This window comes from Vespa mandarinia, chromosome 8 (assembly GCF_050613455.1).
Source record: "Vespa mandarinia isolate Hongniang chromosome 8, ASM5061345v1, whole genome shotgun sequence".
NCBI lineage: Eukaryota > Metazoa > Arthropoda > Insecta > Hymenoptera > Vespidae > Vespa > Vespa mandarinia.
In genome coordinates this window covers 3,982,501-3,997,500 of record NC_140817.1, presented here as the reverse complement: position 1 = coordinate 3,997,500, position 15,000 = coordinate 3,982,501, and the positions used below count along the sequence as shown (strand labels likewise).

The window sequence follows — 15,000 nt, the reverse complement described above, 5'->3', positions numbered from 1 at the left end:
TATTATTATTATTATTATTATTATTATTATTATTATTGTTAAAACAGAAAAGGCGTAGATAAAATAGATAAGATGAAATAATATCAGGACTTACCAATTAGAACGTTTTTGTCTCTTTTCTTTTTCCTGTCGGCCTCTCTGTATAAATTAACTTGAATCGTATTGACAGATGGAAGATGATGAAAATCAAAGTGTTCACCCCAAAAGCACAAATCTGCTTTAAGCTTGGCAGTTGTTCGTGCATAAAGCGTACTGTCGAGACAGACCTCGCAGAAATAACGTTTCTTAGCCGGTACACCTTTGGCTTCGAGTAACCAAATTTGTAAGGAATTGTCCGTTCTTCTAGTTTGTTCCGCATCCGGTTGTACGGACTTCCTCAAACTATTTTTTTTTTTACAAAATAATCAATAATATCGTTTAGACAGTGTCAAGAGATATTCTTAAGTAAGGACATTCGAATGAGAATATATAATAAAAAGAAAATTTGTTAAGATAATTTTAATGACAAAGAGATAAAGTGGAAACTAACGAATGAATAAACAAATAAAAAAACGAACGAACGAACGAACGAACAAACAAACAAAAAAAATATATATATATATATATAAAACCTGTGTAACCACTGGTCCCGTTCGTGTGCCGTTCTACAACTGAAATACTTTGGTGCACCGGTACTGGGTGTGACCTGGAAGCAATGAGGTCTACCAAGGAGGCTCGGATGAAGCGGCGTCACAGCAGCGAGGTCCATCGAGGTCACGGCCTGCCCGCAAAGGAGGGATTCGTGCGAACGACAACCCCGTAGACCGGCGCCACGTTGTTTTTGTCGTTCGAGCTTAGTCACGCTCTTCGTCCTTTTTAAAGGATTCGATCGGAACGATCTCTTTGAGAAGAAGTTCTGAAAAAATTAGAAGAGCAAACAAAAGATGAAATGATAATGAGTAACAATATAAAGTAAACAAATAAGAAGAAACCAAAAGAAAAAGAAAAAAAAAAAAAAGCAAAGTATTCATTTTATTACATCGTATTTTAAGCAAAGATAATTACTTCGACTTATCGATGAATTTATATTAGGGAAAAAAAAAAAAAAAAAATTTATATTACAAATAAAACAAAATCATCTTCTTACCAATTCTCATTTATATCTATTCTTCTTTTTTTTTCTTTTATTTATTTAATTTTCTTACTTTTAATAAATAAATAAATAAATATATATATATATTATTATATTATTAATAATATTTGAAATGATTATTTTTCGATATGATCGACGATCTCTTAGTCAATTTTTAAAACTGTTTACCACAGAGAAACGTAAAGATTTCATAAAAGTTTTGATAGAAGATACGATGATAGGTATCCGGAAGTGAGCAATTTCGATTTTGTACGTATTCGTTCCGCGAGCGAAAATCGTCGACTGGAATATCCTGGCACCAAACGATATCGAGAATCTTTAGTGACATTGCTCGGGTGAAAGGTATTTCCAATGGTTGATATTCGAAGGCTTCTGCACGTGCAGAAGCGACCAGTGACGTACATACCAAATGAACATCTCTCGCATTTCGTCTTATTCACGAATCTTCGATCTAGGATTCCTTTTGCTACGATAGCAAATTTTTTTTCGTTAAAAAAAAAAAAAAAAAAAAAAAAAAAAAATCCTCTACAAAAACTGTCAATGAGAGTTCAACGACGACAGTACTTGGGGAGGAGAAGGGGCGGGCGTGGGGGTTGGTAATGTATTTTGAGATTTTTATTTTTTTTTTTAGCAATATTTAAAGCGTCGATGAATCATTAAAAAAAAAAAAAAAAAAAAAAAAGAAAAAAAAAAAAAAAAAAAAAAAAAAAAAGAGTAAATCGAACGATTTATCAAACACCAACGACAAAATTTTCAATCGATCTTTCTTTTTTCTTTTTCGAAATATATAAATAATTATTTTTACATAGTTCCTTTTTTAGTTCTTCTTTATTTCGATATTTCGATATATACACGCACACACACACACATATATATATATATATTATTTTCTTTTTCTTTTTTCTTTTATTTTTATTTTTTTTTCGTTCTTTTGTTCAAGGAAATTTATTTACCCTGCCGGAGAAATAGTTGATGATCATGTTGACGACCTTGTCGTCCTCGTTCTCCTCGACAGCTTTCACGCACATTTTTCTTTTCTTCATGAACGCGCGAATAATAAAGACACTCCTTTTCGTCGTGTTCAAGTTAGAACGAACGACGATACGTGAGAAAGTTCGGCAGATGTTCTCGTCTAAGTTTCTACTACATCCCAAAGGTGTACATTTACGTGGAAAATCGTTAAATTTCTTTCCACCATCTTGTTCCATTCACGAAGAAAATAGGAACTGATTTTTCCAACGTACAAAAAATTCTTTTCATCGTATTTATTTATTTATTTATTTATTTATTTATTTATATACTTTTCTTATTTCTTTTCTATTTTCAATGTTCGACGCAACTTGATGCAACTCCTTTTCTTTAATTTTCTTTACGTGTTTTTCAATTCTTTTTAAAATTCACCAAATATTTCTTCGAGTTATTCTAATGCACCATATTTTTTTTTTTTTTTTTTTTTCCTTTTAGTCCACACTACAAATAACTAATAACACACGCGTACACGCATCGAGCAACGTCGTATCATCTCTGACTTAATACTAACAACAAAACTTCACTCTCTGCAAAGAAAGAAAGAGATAGAGAGATAGAGTGATAGAGAGAGAGAGAGAGAGAGAGAGAGAGAGAGAGAGAGAGAGAGAGACAGAGAGGAAAATACGAAGTTAAAGTTATCGTCGCAATCGCATCGACACTGACTCACATCGATAAAAGATTTATTATATACCAATCTTTCGAAAATGATTAATCCAACGAAAACACTTCGACGTACAATGAAATGAAATTGTTTCTTTTTTTTTTTTCTTTTTTTTCTCTCTTTTTTTTTTTTAAACGTACGTATAATATTCTCTATTATTTAACACATTGAGAAATATTTGATTTGAATGTCAATTGGATTTGAGAGAGCTCTCAAGTTCTTTTCCCCTGGACGAACTGCGAACTTCTTTCTGGTTTATTCGTCTCTTTCTCGACGTAGTATAAAATCTCCCGCCTTATCGTGCACGTGTACGTACAAGCGATAAAAAGTCTCTTCTCTCTTTCTCTCTCTCTCATTTTCTCTTTCAGTCTTCTTCTTTCTTTCTCTTCTTTCAATGTCAAAACGTACACACGAGAGAGAAAGAGAGAGAGAGAGAGAGAGAGAGGGAGGGAGAGAGAGAGAGAAAGAAAGAAAAAGGAGAAGGATAGAGCTCGTTAATCGCAATTACGTGTCATGGAATTTCGTCGTATCCTTAGCGTAAGCATGGAAAATTAATTAATGGAAATTTATCTTCGAAAATAGATATGGAGGAGATTAGTTTTATTCGAAAAACAAAGAAAAAAAAAAAAAAAAAAAAAAAAAAAAAGAAGAAAGAAGAAAATTAATCATGAGAAAATTTATGAAAGAAAAGGAAAAAAAAAAGAAAAGAAAAAAAAAAAAACAAACAAAATAAATAAATATTTGACTTTAACGTTTACAAATTTTATTTCGAGTAGAGAATTTTGTTTCGAGTAGGACAAAAACTAGAAGTAAATTTTTCGAGGATATTTAAAATAAAATCGGTCTCAACGTTTCTTCGGATATCGCTGCTTTTTCTCAGGTATACTGCTGTATCCCTCTTTGAATTTGGTAGAAGAAGAAGGACAAGGGGGGGAGGGGCGATTGGGGTGAGGTTGGGGATATAAGACGACGAGGACGACGAGAACGACGATGATCAAGGGGGACCTAAACCTTGGTGATTTAAACTATGGTAAGGGCTTTAAATTCTTACGGTCTTACACGATTGGTAGATATTTCTTTTTTTTTTTTTTTTTTTTCACAAGATTACGATCATCTTAAAATATGTATGTCTCTAACGTCTAACGTCTAACGTCTTCGATTCATACAGATTTTTATCATTATCATTCGTTTCAACGAAGTCAGTAATCGACAGATCGAAAGGAAACTTTTGCGCATGAGTGTACGTTTATACGTAAGTTTTACATCGAGAAATACGTACGAAACGCGGAACAATTGACTTCTTTTAATGCAATTCATATTACACAAAATTAAAGTAAAACTTCCGACGTCTTTCTAATCGATTACGTTGCTTTCACGAGAAATATTATTATTACTATCACCATCACAATTGAGCCGATAAAGTCGTAGAGAAGTTCTTAAGTAAAAAAAAAAAAATAAAGAAAAAAAAAAAAAAAGTACAAACAAATATAACATAGAATATAATTGCGAAATAAAGATTCCTTTCATTTCTCTATTTCGTGATATTTGAAATTCGAATTAAAAAGAATTATTTTCACTTTTATAATGATGACGATAACACGACACATATTTTTACAGAAAAAAAAAAGGAAACACGCACAGAAACAACAACAATAACAACAATAACAACAACAACAACAACAACAACAACATCAACATTAACATCAAATCCAAATAAGAGAGAAAAAAAAAGGGAGATAGATTGTTATTTAGGTTCGGTAAAAAAATATGACGATTGTTAAAAATATTTACATGATACCGAAAAAAGGAAAAAAGAAAAAAAAGATATATACATATATATATATATATGTATATATATGATATATTTAAAGAGAGGAGATGATTTCGCGGCAAAATCTGTTCGTCGACTGGCGCAGATGTTGCTCATCCGGGTAGTTCGAAGTCAAGGGATCCTTAGGGCGCACCTTTGTACCGGACTACGACCGAAAAGCCTGCCCCTGTATTCAGGTGAAGCAAAACGGCTCAACCCCCTGGTCTCCTCTCAAATCCCCTCGTCTACGTCTCCTTCTTCTTCTTCTTCTTCGTCTTCCTCTTTCTCTCCTCTTCTTTTTCTTTCTTTCTTTCTTTCTCTCTTTCTCGCCCCCCCCCTCTACACTCTCACTCTCTCACTCTCTCTCTCTCTCTCTCTCTCTCTTTCTCTCTCTCTCTTTCTCTTTTTACCACGACCAACGTGTCGTTCAAGCTCGCACCACCATCGGCAACACCACATCGGGTAGGTAAGAAGGACAAAAACGTCTTCGAAGGGTTCTCAAGTTCCTCCCGTACCATCAAATTTTATCTTTTTTTTTTCGATTGATATATATATATATCTAACCATTTTCTTACAAATTTTTATTCTCTCTCTCTCTCTCTCTCTCTCTCTCTCTGTCTCTCTCTGGCTCTCTCTGACTCTCTCTCTTTCCCTCTTTCTTATTTTTCTCTTTTATATATCATTACAAGTCGTGAATCCTTGCAGAAAATCAATTTTGATTTATTTAATTGCATCTGACTCGATTATCTAACGTGTAATACACATGTGTATCCATATAAAACATATATGCACGCATATACGTGTACATGGGTATATGTGTTTTTGTGTAACGAGCGTGTATATCATTGTGTTTAAAGCATACACACGAAAAGCTTTAGAAAAGAAAACTATCACGTGGGATTTGAGAACACCTGCCGGTTAAACGAAGAGACCGGATCGATATTTTCTGTATTGCGTCGTCTGCTTTTGCATTCAAGCCGAGTATATATACGTTCTAGTACGCGATAAAATCGCAGCAGGTAGATAAAGTCGAAAGGGAGAACCTTTTCGAACGCCCCTACCTACTTACTATTACTACTATTATTACTACTACTACTATTACCACTACTATTGACCACTGTTACTATGCTATTACTTTCATATATTCATCGCGATATTACTTATCGTCATGTAAATTCACTTTCGATCTCGAACTATCAACGATTTACGATCGCCAAGATCGTTCCAACTTTCCTTCTTTTCTATTTTTCTTTTTTTTTTTTTTTTTTTAACAATATTGTTACATAAAGCTTCCTTCTTTAAATGCCTACGATATATGGTATAGATTTAAAATCTTCTCGTTTAACAAAAAAAGAAAAAAAGAAATAAATAAAAAAAAAAAAAAAAAAAAAAAAATAAACGATTACATTTACGAAAGAGATTGTGCGTGTAAAACGATGACAAAAATTTTGGCGCGAAATTTTTACCGTCACTCAAGAGTCCTACCTTATCGATCGAGTTGTCGCGGGAAAATCATTCTCGCTCGTCAATTCCTTTTATCTTTTTCTTTTTATTTATTTATTTATTTTTTTTTTCTTATTTTTTTTCTTTTTTATTCATTTTTTTTTTCCAATTTTTTTCATACCGTTAGAAACATCTTTTAAAAAAATCACAATTGGTCCTATATGAATAGGTATTGAACGATCTAATCGAACGATCCTATCGGCTTTGTTACGATGTTCGTAAAAGATTAAGTGTAAAAGAAAAAGAAAAAGAGAAAAAAAATTATAAAAAATTCTTATTATTATTTTTTTCTTTATTTTATTTTTTTTTTTTTAACGAATAAAAAAAGAAGACAAAAAATATACGAGGCACTTACGACGATCCTATTTGGTGTAACATCCAAGGGCCGTCCTCCGAGTACCGGCGTAGCCGGTGCACTTCCTCTTCGGCAAGCTTTCTCGTACGACGTATCTGAAAAATAAAAGGAAAGACAAAAACAATAAGACAACAATAACAACAACAACAACATCAAGAACAACAGCAATAATGATAATAATAATAATAATAATAATAATAATAATAATAATAATAATAATAATAATAATAATAATAATAATAATAATAATAATAATAATAATAATCTAACGTACATACGAAGGGATATGTATACATATGTGTAATCCGTTATTCCTTCTACTAACTCTACAAACGATTCCCTTTTACGACAATGGAAATCGTTAAGAAGGGATAAAGGTACAGGGATAAAGTAAAAGTAAGTACGGACCGCGTAATTAACGCCCTTAGAAGAATAGAAGAAACCCAGGGACTCATTTCTACCACCGACCGACCAACCAACCAACCAACCAACCAACCAACCAATTTCACCCCTTCACCACGTCTTCCCCTCCCCTGCCCCTTTTAATCCTCGTCGTCTTACCACACCCTTCTCTCTTTTTCTGTTTACGGTCAGCGGTTAAATGCTTCGCTCGCACAAGAGTCTCGAGTTACTAGTCTTTAACGTTTCCCCCTCTCCCACCTTCTAAACCCTCCAAAACCTTTCTCTCTCTCTCTCTCTCTCTCTCTCTCTCTCTCTCTCTCTCTCTCTCTCTCTCTCTCTCTCTCTCTCTTTACCCACGCGTTTCTCTTTCACGTACACACATTACCTACTATTACACATCGCAGAATATATTTATAATTCTTTTCTTTCCATTTACTTTTTCTCTTTTTTTTTTTCTTCTCTTTTTTCTTTTTTTTTTCTCTTTTTTTTTCTTCTCTTTTTTCTTTTTTTTTTCTCTTTTTTTTTCTTTGTGATTCGATTGATTTTTACAATATACTTTTCAACTTTTGTACGTCTAACTTTATAGCGTGTTATTATTGTTGAAGAATTATAGAAATAAATAAATAAATAAATAAATAAATAAATAAAGTCGATAAATCGAATGCAATCGACTGGCAAAAAAATGAGTAACGTCGAAATGTTTCATTAAAAATTTATATTCGTTACGAATGGACACTGGTATTATTATCTTTTATTGAAAATATTTTTAATATTCTTCATCGTGAAATAAATAATATCGGCGGTACCTTTTTTCTTTTATTTATTTATTTATTTCTTATTTTTTTTTCTTTTTCAAATTGAAAACTTTTCATAAGTCACGAACGAACTTAACGAATATTCGAAATGTTACTTCGTCATTAAATATTGCGAAAAAAGAGAAAAAAAGAAAAAAGAAAAAGAAAAAGAGAAAGAGAAAGAAAATTGAACATTCTCCAAAAATAAAAAAAAAATAAAAAAAATAAAAACTCGCGTCTCGATAAAATCAATGAATTGATTCTCGTCGAGTGATCGATGGCGTGAAATTCAAATATATATGCATATATATATATATATATATACATCTTTGACATCTACATACATACATACATAAAAGCACATCATGGCGTAATACACGAAGCATCGAAATTTTTTTGCATACCATGAAGAAGCATCACCGAGGCGCATTACAGAGAGTCAGTATATATCCGTTTGCATACAAGATTAAATCACTCGTGGCTAGACTGCTGCTTCTCTCTCTCTCTCTTTTTCTCTTTCTCTCTCTCCTCTCTCTCTTTCTCTCTCTATCATCTATCTCTGTTTCTCTTTCTCTCTCTTATTGAGACGTTAATCCACAACTGATGTGACTGGTGGAATCCTACCGATACGAGAGATAAAGAGGACTTGTGCTTTCCCATATCTTTTTCTTTTTTTTTTTCCATTCTTTTTTACTTTTTCTTTCTCTTTTCTTTTTTCTTATCTCTTTTCTTATTTTCTTTCGCCTCATCCCTCTCCATACCCCCTCCCCATCCCCCGATGGAATTCAGTTTCCAAGAATTCAAACGTTCTACAGCTGAATAATTCTACGATCGGCAAACGGATTATAGACATCGATTATTATTGCTCTCTTATATATACATATTCAAAATATCCTTAAACGGAATAAAAAGAATCCCATAATCCCCAACCATCCATCATAATCCCCATCATCCCCTTTGTAAATCGAACTCTTACCGATTTACCGATTTACCGATCGATAAATATAATATTTATCCTAAAAAAAAGAAAAAAAAAAAGAAAAAAGAAAAGAAAAGCAAACACAGAAATTAGTATTACATGTTAATGATTCGAAAGAAAGAAAAAAGAAAAACAAATCGTTTGTTTGGCCATGAAGAGGGAGAGGAGATCAATATCAGTCGATTCCCGACGAAGGACAAGGGCATTGAACAAAGCGAAAAGGGCGAAAGATACGCGAAAGAAATCCGATCGGTTCCGGGGAATGGGTGGGTTGAAGTTGGGTGGGTTGAAGTTGGGTGGATATTAGAATTCTCTCTCTCTCTCTCTCTCTCTCTTTCATTCTTTCCCAACTCTTACCGTACGAAATAAGTACGATTCAGAAGGGCGAAGAAAGAGAGACAAGGTCTCTTTCGCCACGCCCTCGCATTCGTCGAAATCTTTCGAGAAAGGATGGAGGAGTTGGGGTTGGGGATTAGGGATGGGGTGAGGGTAAGGTGGGGTGAGGAAGAACGATTCCATTCTTGCATATTTAATTGGGTAGAAAAGGAACGGTCAAACGAAACGATATAGGGAGCGTATAGTATCCCCTCCTCCTCTTCTTCCACCTTCTACTCCTACTCCTACTCCTCCTCATCATCACTATTACCACCACCACCAGTATTACTACTACTACTACTACTACTACTACTACTACTACTACTACTACTACTACCACCACCATCATCATTATCAGGCCCCCACAGTCTTTCTAAAATCCCCACCGCTACTTCAAGCTAAGATACAGGGACCCACCATTCTCCCAGTCGATCGGTCGGTCGGTCGGTCGGTCGGTCTGTCGGTCGGTTGCGGGGCCCTACGGCAGTAGTGAGCAACAGCAACCAGCAACAGCAACAGCAGCAAACAGCTGCTGCTGCTGGTTGCTGGTTGCTCCTACTCCGAAGACTCGTCTCGAAGTCCTGCAGCGAGAAAAACACGATCCTTTGTGGCGTTTAAAGCCAGAGAAAAAGGAAGAAGCCAGAGAAGAAGAGAGAGAGAGAGAGAGAGAGAGAGAGAGAGAGAGAGAGAAAGAGAACAATGAAGAGAATTTTGTTCCTTTCTCAGTCAGGAACAGAAATCAATTGTAAATTGAAATGAAATGAGACGACAAATCAGAGAGAAAGAGAGAGAGAAAGATAGAAAGAGAAAGAGTGAGGGAGGGATGGGGTAAGACGGGGGAGGGGGTAATAAGGGAGAAAGACTTTGGGGTGCTTTTTTTTCTTTTTTTCTTCTTTTTTTTTTTTTTCAAATTTCAGTTCTACTTTTATTTATTTGCTTTTGTCTCCTTTTCTTCTTTCCCTTCTTTTACTAAGTTTACCCTTTCTTTCTCTCTCTCTCTCTCTCTCTTTAATAACACTACCTCCACGCTATAGACAGCATGTTACTCCATTAATACGACTCGATGACGTTCTCTTAACGATCCCAACATATATGTATATATTGTACGTAATCCAACGGTTATATATTAATGATTGGCACGCGGTCGGGGTCCTCTACAACATTTGTTATAACCCTTTCATTCCATATCGAGATCTCTTTCCCCCTCTCTCTCTCTGTCTGTCTTTCTCTTTCTCTTTTTGTTCGAACGAAGATGCTCGATAAAGACATATTACCAGTAGTCAGCATATTGCCAACTGCAATGGTAGTAATAATAATTGATCTCTCTGTCTCTCTCTTTCTCTCTCTCTCTTTGTATTTCTCTGACTGTGCGTTTCCGTTTTGCTCTATTGTTAATAAGTATGTAATATAATACAATACACTTGAAAGGCGGCCACGTGCCTACTAGTTAAGATATCAATTTGGCTCGTAGGAGGTAAGCGAATCCCATTAAAAAAAAAAAAAAAAAAAAGAAAAAGAAAAAAAGAAAAAAAGAAAAGAAAAAAATTGGACGTAGATTTGACAATAATATTTCATTGTTCATCGAGGAGAGGAGAGGGAGGTGGGAGTGTACAGGGAATGTAAAGAGAGAGGAAAGGGAAGGAGAGAGAGAGAGAGAAACATCCCTTACAATGGGATTTTTCTAAAGGACAATACGACGACGATATTATAACGTACCTGATATATATCTATGATATGAAAGGGATCATTTTTTTTTTATTTTTTTTTTTAAATATCACATAAAAGTTTTCCTTCAGGATATTCTTATTATCGGAAATATGTTTTTACGATCGTACGATCCTTTCATTTATTTAATGTTTCTTCTGGAGAAAGAAAGAGAGAAACGGGGAAAAATTTAACGACAGACAAAACACGCTCGATGGATTTTATTTACGATGTTTCGATAACAAAAACGAATTGCAAGTATGATATTCAGTATACTAATATATGTATATATATATATATATATATATATATATATATATATATGTGCCATTTGTAAAGTTGATCTCTTGCATTCCATCGCATGATCTAATTCTCGTACAGTTAGAGTCCGAGACAATCTTTAAGATTTTCTTACATTGTTCGATCTAACATGACTTCTTACATTGTTCGATATAACATGATTTCTTAAAATGATTTAAGAAATTTTTCATTTGTTCTCTCTCTCTCTCTCTCTCTCTCTCTATAGATCATAAATATATAATAATAGATTAATAATATTAGAAATAGGAAATCTGATAAATGTCCCTGATAAATTTCCCTTTTAACGTATAGTATGTGTGTGTGTGTGTGTGTGTGTGTGTGTGTGTGTGTGTGTATATATATATATATATATATATCGTTAGAACGTTGGATCAAAGCCAAGAATTTCTTTTCTGTTAGATTTATTGTTAGAACAGAAGTTCTTTAGAGGACAATGGCACACTAAAAAGGAGAAAGACCATCGTATTGGACTACGTACGGCAAACGAATAAAAAAGTATTTTCTATTAATAGCAAATTCTCGGATAATCATGAAAGAAAAAGAAAACAAGAAAAAGAAGAGACGAAGAAAGAAAGAAAGAAAGAAAGAAAGAAAGAAAGAAAAAAAAAACAGAGAAGCATGTGTATTATAATCAATCGAATATATTTCTTTTCATTCTTATGGAATAAATAAATCATGAATATCCAAGTTACACGGTATATTGCAAAAAGAGTTTTTAACAAAAGAAATTTTTTTTCTTTTTTTTTTTTTTTTTTTTTTTTTTTTCAATATCTATTCGAGTTCAGAACCATCATCGAAAACGATCCTTTATCGTTAGAACACGTTTAACTAATATTACGTTCCATATCCATTCATTACTAATTATCAATTGAATTTAGCGTGTATTATACGCATGTATGCGTCAAGTTTTGAAATGTTTGTTTCCTCTTTCTTTTATTTTTTTTTATTATTTTCTTTTTTTTCTTTTCTTTTCTTTTCTTTCATTTTACGAAATAAAACTTACGTCGATTGAAACAATAAATTATCCTTTATACGATCCTTCAAAATCGATAATTAAGTATTTAAATGCAATCGTAATTATGTTACATGGCGTGTAACAAAAGTTCCAATAGTCCAATGGCATTAAGAGAGAGCTTGTGACTATAGACTTGAACGATAAACGGGAACTTTCTCACACGAGATTAGTTCCTTCGTCGATGGTGAGACAGAAGCTGCATGAACCAGACAGCATGCACCACCTAACGGCAGACACACATCACGGTAGATAGAGAAAAGGGATGAAAGAGAAAGAGAGAGATGGAAAGAAAGAGAGAGATGGAAAGAGAGAGAGAGAGAGAGAGAGAGAGAGAGAGAGAGAGGAAAAGAAAGATGAAGTAGCTATGGTAGAAGCAAAAGTAGGAGGTGGAAGAAGAACCGGCAAGCAAGCAAGCAAGCAAAAGCAAGCAAAAGCAAGCAAGCAAGCGAGCGAGCTAGTAAGCAAGTAAGAAAGGAGAGAGGAAGAGGAGGTGAAAAAGAAGAAGGAGAAGGTGATGGTAAGAGGAGAGGGAGAGGGAGAGATGAGTGGGAGAAATGAAAAAAGAGAAAAAAAAAAGTAAGTAAAAGAAGAAGAAGAAATGGAAAGAGGAAAGAGGAAAGAGGAAAAGAAAAGAATAAAAGAAGAAGGGTCGGTTGGTCGTTTGGTATGGGCTTCCCTTCATAGCAGGATGTGCGTATCTTCTCGTGCGTAAGGGCCTCCAGGGCATAGCGGAGTCTGCGTGCTCTGCCTCTGAATGACCGTACGTATTTCTCTCTTTCTATCTTATCTTTTACTCTCTCATCTAAACCAGGGACGTATGCTACTGGCACCTTTTGAAACCCTTACCCCATGTCCTACATATTGACGTATTGACTTCTTCTCAAGAAATTCTTATAGCCTACATACTTATGTACGTACATATGTATTTACGTATATATATATATTATCTTTGCAATATTAGTTTTGTATATATATATATATATATATATATATTGTTTTTTTTTTGTATTTTTTGGATATATCAAAACGAGGTAGACATTTGTAACCGAGTATATATAAATTTTATTCTACTTTATTTTCAATTTTTTTTTTCCTTTTTTTCTTTCTCTTTTTTTTTTTTTTTAATTTACTAATTCATTTTCTGACTTTGTATCTTTTCTTACTTTTGTGTATACATCGATATGAGAAATGTTTTCTTTTTTATTTTTTTTTTTTTCTTTTCTTTTTGATTCTGAAAATCTTTACAAATATTATTTTATATTTTGTAATGAATAAAAATATAAAAATTTATTTTACATTTTTCTTTTAATTTATTAATTAATTTTATATGATTTTGTATTTTTTTTCTTACTTTTGACATTGAAACGAGAAATGATATTTCTCGTTTTGAGTCCTCGCGAAATTTCTTTTTTTTTTTTTTTGCTTCTCTTTCTTTTCTTCGTCCAATTTATCGACTTTATCTTTTTTCATCTTGCATTTCTTTTTTCTTGTTTTTTTGACATTTTCTGCGTCTCATTGATATGGGACATTTGACGAAGTCTTTCTAATCACCTTTTTTTTTTCCTTTTAGATTTTTAATAAATACCAATTCATTCTAATTCTATATCGTACGTTAAAGATACACACGTTCGATCATTGATTTGAACGAATCATCATTATCAATTTCGTTTTCTGTTATCTATTACTTTTCAAGATTGTATAATTAATTAATTCATTCATTCGTTCGTTAACTACATGTAATCCTTAACGTGATAGTTATCTGTATAATTGATAGAAAATTTAATGGACGATTATGATCGAAAGGATGGACGTATTAAAAGGTCATTTAAACGAGGGTGGTGGAATTCGTTCGTAAGGGAGGGTCCGAAATAAAAATTCGACTCTAAGAATCAATTGTGTCCTCTCTCTCTCTCTCTCTCTATCTCTCTCTCTCTATCTCTCTCTCTCTCTCTCACTTGCATGCAATACGTCCCCCTTTTGCAGTACGTCCAGAAATTATTCCAAAGAGCGGGCGCGTTGTGCTGTTGGCCGAATGAAAAGATCAACGTCCATTGACTCGACTCGCTTTCTACCAGGCCGAAACACTCGCTAACCAGTCGCGATTCATCAGATTCACACGCCATTAACTCGACGATGATTTATAATGCGATACAAAAAAGAAAAAAAAAAAAGAAAAGGAAGAAAATAAAATAAAGAGTAAAAAGAATCGGTTAGGGTGACCGAAATGAAAGTGAAAGGCGAAGAGAGAGAGAGAAAGAGAGAGAGAAGAGGTAGGTCGGGGGGGGGTTAGTTTTGAATTTATTGCTTTATCATTGACCACTGTACTTAATAATACTTACACCTCATTACCACGGATTAAATCGAGTCTAACATGCTGGTAGTGTTAATTCATCAACGATAATAATTAAAGCGTATAATAATTGTCTCGTTTTATATATTTTCTTCTTCTCGTTCTTTTCCTTTTCCTTTCTTTTCTTTTCTTTCTTTTTTTCAGATAACGATTTCTCGTTAAATGATACGATACTAATAGATCAATAATTAATTCATACATTAATATATTATTATTATTATTATGCATATATATATGTATATAAATACACCTTTATTGTATATACGTAATTACTTCAGTCATGCAGAGAGAATCACGTTTGTTGCGAATACTCGACGAAGGTATCGCCATTAAAGCGATATTATTATCGAAGTCAGCCGTGAAAGCTCGGCATTATCGTCGAGCGCATCGAACGTTCATTTTGTGCCCTCTAACAGAGCTCGAGCTTATATATATATATATATATATACATCTGTAAATGTATGTGTATGTATCTCGACGGCCCTTCCCACTCGTAATTTTTTTCGTGGCAGCTTGGTGCCAACGTTGGCTTAGCGAGAGGGACTGTGACTCTCTATCTCGTTCAGATAA

At 33.6% G+C, this 15,000-nt stretch overlaps 1 protein-coding gene across 2 annotated transcripts in view; it reads right to left on the bottom strand.

The window, feature by feature from the left end:
- The window catches only part of LOC118446517 (uncharacterized), a 50,248-nt gene that overhangs the window by 12,690 nt on the left and 22,558 nt on the right, over positions 1-15,000 (bottom strand). For both annotated transcript variants that reach the window (XM_035877274.2, XM_035877266.2), the window contains exons 2-4: positions 6,491-6,585; positions 612-895; positions 95-381 (exon numbers count right to left, since the gene is read on the bottom strand). In XM_035877274.2, the coding sequence (XP_035733167.2) occupies positions 95-381; positions 612-895; positions 6,491-6,585 (666 nt within the window). The remainder of the gene's footprint in view (positions 1-94; positions 382-611; positions 896-6,490; positions 6,586-15,000) is intronic.